The 6,000-nt window shown below is 37.6% G+C and overlaps 1 protein-coding gene across 3 annotated transcripts in view; it reads right to left on the reverse strand.

The window, feature by feature from the left end:
- Window positions 1–5,511, reverse strand: part of KIFAP3 (kinesin associated protein 3) — a 144,637-nt gene extending 139,126 nt beyond the window's left edge. For 2 of the 3 annotated variants that reach the window (XM_012444618.2, XM_064370723.1), the window contains exon 1: window positions 5,244–5,511. In XM_012444618.2, the coding sequence (XP_012300041.1) occupies window positions 5,244–5,380 (137 nt within the window). In that variant the 5' untranslated portion in view covers window positions 5,381–5,511. The remainder of the gene's footprint in view (window positions 1–5,243) is intronic. The other variant, XM_012444619.3, reaches the window with a different exon arrangement.
- Between the last annotated feature and the right edge of the window lie 489 nt (window positions 5,512–6,000).

The following is a 6,000-nucleotide window of genomic DNA, read 5'->3' on the forward strand; positions in this document are numbered from 1 at the left end:
CCATGAGGCCATCATTACCCTGATACCAAAGCAAGACAAAGACACTACAGGAAAACCTACAGAACAATATCCTTTATGAATATAGATGTGAAAATCCTCAAAATACTAGCAAACAGAATCCAGGAGTATATTAAAAGGACCACACAACATGGCCACATGAGCATTTCAATATAATATACCACATTAATGGAATAAAGAAAAAAAAAGTACACAATTATCTCAATTGGTACAGAAAGAGCATCTGACAAAACCCAGCATCTTTTCATGATAAAAGTACTTGATAAATTAGGAATAGAAAAAAAGTTCCTTAACATAATAAAGGGCATACATGAAAAATCTACAGTCAATATAATACTCAATGGTGAAAGAATGAAAGCTTTCTCCCTAAGATCAGGAACAAGACAAGAATGTTTATGCACTTTCCCAACTTCTATTCAACATAGTACTGGAAATTCTAGCCAGGGCAATGAGGCATGGGAGAAAAAAAAAAGGCATCCAGATTGAAAAGGAAGAAGTAAAATTATTTCTATCTGCAAAACACATAATGTTATATAAATTCCTAAAGTGGCACAAAAAACTGGCTACAGCTAATAAATTCAGCAAAGTTGGAATATAGATCAGAACACATAAAAAAATCATTATTTTTCTATATATTAGAACTGAAAAATATGAAAAGAAAACTGAGAAAATTTCATTTCCAATAGCATCAAAAAGAACAAAATACTCAGGAATAAATGTAACCAAGGAACAACTGTATACTGAAAACAACAAAAAGTTGCTGATAGAAATTAATATGAACTAAATGAAAAGAAATCCCATGTTCATGGACTGAAGGACATAATATTGTTAAGATGGCAATATTCCCCAAAGTGATCTACAGATTCATTGCATTCCCAAAGTCTCAACAGCTTTTTTTGTTTTTTTGTTTTTGGCAGAAATGAAAAAGTCAACCCTAAAATTCAAATGGAAATGCAAGGAACCCTAAATAGCTAAAACAATCTTGAAAAAGAACAACAAGTTGGAGGACTCACACTTCTGGATTTCAAAACTCACTACAAAGTTTCAGTAATCAGAACAGTGAGGTACTAGCACAAGGACTGACAGATCAATGAAATATAATTGAGAGTGCAGGAATAAACCCCAACATTTTTGGTCATTTGATTTTCAAAAAAAAATGCCCAAACCATTCATGGAGGAAAAGAACAATCTATTTGACAAATGATGTCAGAACAACTAGATGCTCACATATAAAGTAATGATGTTGGACTCTTACCATACAATAACTCAACATGGATCAAAGATATAAATTTAATGGCTAAAACTATAAAACTCTTAGAAGAAAACAGAAGGACAAACCTTCATGACCTTGGATCTGGCAATGGTTTCGTAAATAATGATGCCAAAAGCATGAGCAACAAAAGAATAAATTAAACTTCACCAAAAATAAAAATGTTTGCATATGAAAGCTTTACATATTAGGAAAGTGCAAAGAAAACCCACAGAACAGGACAGAGTATCTGCAAATCATGTATCTGACAAGGTTCTATTATAAAGAACTCTTTTTCCCAAAGAAGAAAGACAAATGGCAAAGAAGCACATGAAAAGCTCAGTGTCATTAGTAATTAGGGAAAGGAAAATCAACACCAAAATAAGATATCATTTTATACCCACTAGTATAGTAATAATTATAAAACAAAATAAGAGGTGTTAGTCAGGATATGGAAAAACTAGAATTCTCCTACATTGCTGGAGGGAATGTAAAATGGTTCAGTCACTATGGAAAACATTTTAGTAGTTCCTCATTGAATTAAACATAGAATTACCATATAGTCTGGCAATTCCAGGCCTTGGTATACAACAAAAGATAAAAAGCAGGTGTTCAAACAAAAACTTGTATAGTAATAGTTATAGCAGCTTTATTCCCAATAGCCAATAGGTAGAAACAACCCAAATGCCCATCAACAAATAAGCAATGAACAAAATTTTGTATATCCATACAATGGAATACTGAATTAGTCAGTTTTATGTTGCTATAACAGAATACCTGAGACTAAGTAATTTGTAAAGAAAAGAGGTTTATTTAGCTGACAGTTCTGCAGGCTGGGAAGTTCAAGGGCAGAACCCTGGCTTCTGTGCTTCATTATAACATTAGAACGCGGTGGACAAGATCAAAAGGGAAGTGAAAAGAGAGAATACCTGAGGCTTTTCCTGGCTTTATAACGACCAACTCTAGAGGGAACTAATCCATTCCCAAGAGAACTAATCCAGTCTCACTAGAGCAAGAATTCACTCACTCTGTCAAGAGCAGCACCAAGCCATTCATAAGGGATCCACCCCCACAATTAAAACACCTCCCAAGCTTCAGCCCCCCTAAAACTGCCACACTGGGGACCAAGTTTTAACATGAGCTTTGGTAGAAACAAACTATATCCAAATCAAAGCAAGTATTATGCAGCTATATGAAAGAATTAAGTACTGATACACGCTACAACACAGACGGACCTTGATCATACTATGGGAGAAAAGTTTGACACAAAAGCCACATACTTATTTCATATAGCACTTATAAATACAATAAACATCAGTATATTAATACATTTTAATGTCTGTATTACTTGTAGAGTGCAAATGCCATGAAGGCAGGGAATATACTTATGTTTCATTTACCAAATATGTTTTATCACTTGGCTTAATGACTTTTACACAGTAGAATCCCAACTACTGAATGAAGAAATGTTGTTCACTCTTAAAATCCTTCAGTAGTTCCCCAACACACTTTAAGTCTCAAATCTTTACTATAGCTCATAAGTCCCATATGATTAGGCCCATATTTCTTTCTAGTCTTATTCTGACTTGGCTTAATAATCTATGTTTCAGGCACCTTGCTGAGTGCTGGGAATATAATACCTGACCTGGATTGTGACTATTTTTGGAACTCTAGATAGTATGTGTTTAAAAGTAAACAATAGGTTGAGAATTTTAAGTAAGTTAGAGTACGCCTGAGTGTCCATACTGGTACAATAATCTTGACTACCTCTGACACAAATTTCTTACATGAAAATCAGCTAATGGTATAACAGCAGCTCTTTGTTCCAAAGGTAAGATAGATACATAGCACCTTACCTTTATGAAGTTTATAAACCAGAAGGAAATATAAAGTAGTAAGATTAGGATAAAACAAGGTATTAACTATCATGAGAACCTAACAAATATACCTGACCTGGATTGTGAAGTGGGAAAGGGAAGTTCAGGAAAGCTTTCTGGAAAAAGCAGTATTTATATCAAAACAGGAAAGATAAGGAGTTAGCTGGGCAAAGAATAGGGCAAGTTCCAGGCAAGGAACAGGGCAAGTTCCAGACAAAGGGAAGTGCATATAAGAATCAAACACCAAAACACATAGGGATCCAGAAAAAAATTATTTTTGTAAGACCAAAATATGGAATTATTGGGGTAGAAAGGGACTGAAAATATACTATCTGCTGTCTTGTTAAAAACAAAATATAAAAGTAAAAATATTGTTAAAGAATATATATAATCACGGTCAAAAAAATAATTAAAATGGAAGGGTCTATCAGACATCATAAATGTTTTCCATCAGGCCTGTATGAATACATGTTTGCTGTATATTTCTAGTCTAAATACAAACAATTCAAACTTTTATTAATTATAGTCAAAATCAGATGAAATTGAGAAATGTATTTTTCAACCTTTCCAGATCCTAAACTTACTTTACTTCAAAAATTACATTGACTGGCTCTGTTTTATTTTTGGAACTAGATGGTATGTGTTTAAACGTAAACAATAGGTTGAGAATTATTAGTCACAGTATGCCTGAGTGTCCATACTGGCACAATAATCTTAAGAAAAACTACCTCTGACACAAATATATTACATGAAAATCAGCTAATGGCATAACAATGGCTCTTTGTTCCAGAACAATTTTAAAGTTAAAAGACAATCTATTTTCTTCTGTCACAAAATTTTTAACCAAATTATGTTAAAAACCAGCGTTAAATAAAATCCAGTGAGGCAATAAACACTGATGAAGGCTTGTATATTCATTTAAAATTTTTTACTGATAAAGTCTGGCTATTTGCCAGTTTCAGATATATTTATATAAAATGAAAAAGACAGGCAATACACGCCTGTCTTCCAAGGACAGTACAGTTGATTTGTTAATTAATACAACTGTTTGAATTCCTTTTATGAGTCTACTAACACTTGGAAGACTTTTCTGTGATGATCAGAGCTCAGCCAAGCCAGAATAAAAATATTCAGTACAAGGGTATTACGACTTGAGGAATACCACCACCTTACATTCATGTTTTATTTTTTAAAAAATATTTTTATACTCTCAGAAGGTAATACTTGTCCCATTTTCAGATGAGGAAACTGTGCCCAAAAGAATACATGTGACTATTTGAGGGTATTTACTGAATTAGTACTGAATTAAAAGTTTTTTCTGTTGGATCACTGCTTACTTCTGGTCCAGTGAGAAGTATCTTTTTTTTTTTCCAATCAGGAATGATCTGAGTATTTGCCAGCAGTCAAATGATCCCAACAGACTACAATTTTTTTTGGTGTGTAATTGATACTATAAATATTTAAAATAAATTGTGACCTATTTTATCGTCATCAAGCTTCTGAACAAATCTCTTGATAATTATGAAATGTCCTTCAAAAATTATGTTGTATAATATGGGAGTCAAAGGGATGACATGAATGAGGAGAGCAGAAAGAGATTGGAAATCAACATCTCAATCCAGCCCTCCAAAAAGCAGAAGCCACCACTTCTTTCCCCTTCACCATTTCAAAACCCTATGGCAGTGAACCCCAAACTGAGGCCTGAGAGCGGATGCACCAGACTTCATTCCCAGGCTCCCACGGGATTTTTCTATTATGGGAAAATGGAGAGTCTGGGAAGAGGGGTGGGGGGAAACAAAGACAGATGCGCTTAACCCGCCCTACCGCCCTCTCCCCTGGAATAAAGTGATGCAGTGAAGAAATCATCTTTCAATGGTATCAGGGCTCCTTCAAGTCAGGTCAGAGGACCTCGCGGCCCCCAGGGCTCTCTCCTTTCCCCCCGCCCCCTTCACCTTTTCCCTTTCCTTTCAGCGACTGCTCTCCCTGCCACCCATCCCCTTTTCTAAACTAGCGTTGCCCAGTGACATCTCACAGCCAACCCAAGAACATCTGCAGTGCCCTGGCAAGGAGGGTAGGGCAGAGCCTCGGGGAGTCGTCACCTTTTAAGGTATCTGGCGTCCTCCCCTTGCATGGCGGCAGCGGCAGCGGCGTGGGGAGGATGAGGTATCTGAGAGGCGGGCGCAGCTATTTCCGGGGACGGTGGCCAGAGTACCCTCACACCCAGAGGCGATGACATTCCTGAGGCCTGCAAGGCAGGGCAGCAGCGGCGCTGTGGTTACCAGGGTGAAGCCTCCAGCTCCTCCCACAGCTCCTGGGCCCCAAAACGCTGGAGCGGCCCAGACCCGCCCAGAGTCGCCTTTGCCGGGCAGTCAGGGCGCATGCGCTCGCTCTGCACCACTTGTACGCGCAGGCTCAGTCTGAGGCACTGGCCTTAGTTTGACGCACCGGGGAGCGGAGCAGGGAAGTTTTAATGCAGATTTGAGCGTCCGTGGTTAAGGAGTGGTTCCGTAGTCACCGCCCCCTTGAGGATGGGACTAGAAAGGGCTGTCAGGTCCTCTTGAAAGGAGGGAGGGAAATCCGGTAACCTTTTAGTGAATGCTATAGGGCAGTCCAGTCCTCGGCTAAAAACCTGTAATGGGAGGTTTCTGTTTGGGGGCCTGGATTGCACTGATTGCACTGACAAGCTGTAATTTGTGGAAATAATCTGGCTCTAGTACAAAATGGATATAATTAATATCAGCGTTGGAAGTGGCAGGTGTGTCACTTTGATGTCTTAAATCCAGAATATACCTCCCCCAACCAAAAACAAAAAACAAAACCAGTTCCTGAAATCTCAGCTCCACCAATTATCCCTAA

Source organism: Aotus nancymaae, unplaced genomic scaffold (genome assembly GCF_030222135.1).
Source record: "Aotus nancymaae isolate 86718 unplaced genomic scaffold, 86718_ANA_hifiasm-v0.15.2.pri h1tg000108l, whole genome shotgun sequence".
NCBI classification, from domain to species: Eukaryota; Metazoa; Chordata; class Mammalia; order Primates; family Aotidae; genus Aotus; species Aotus nancymaae.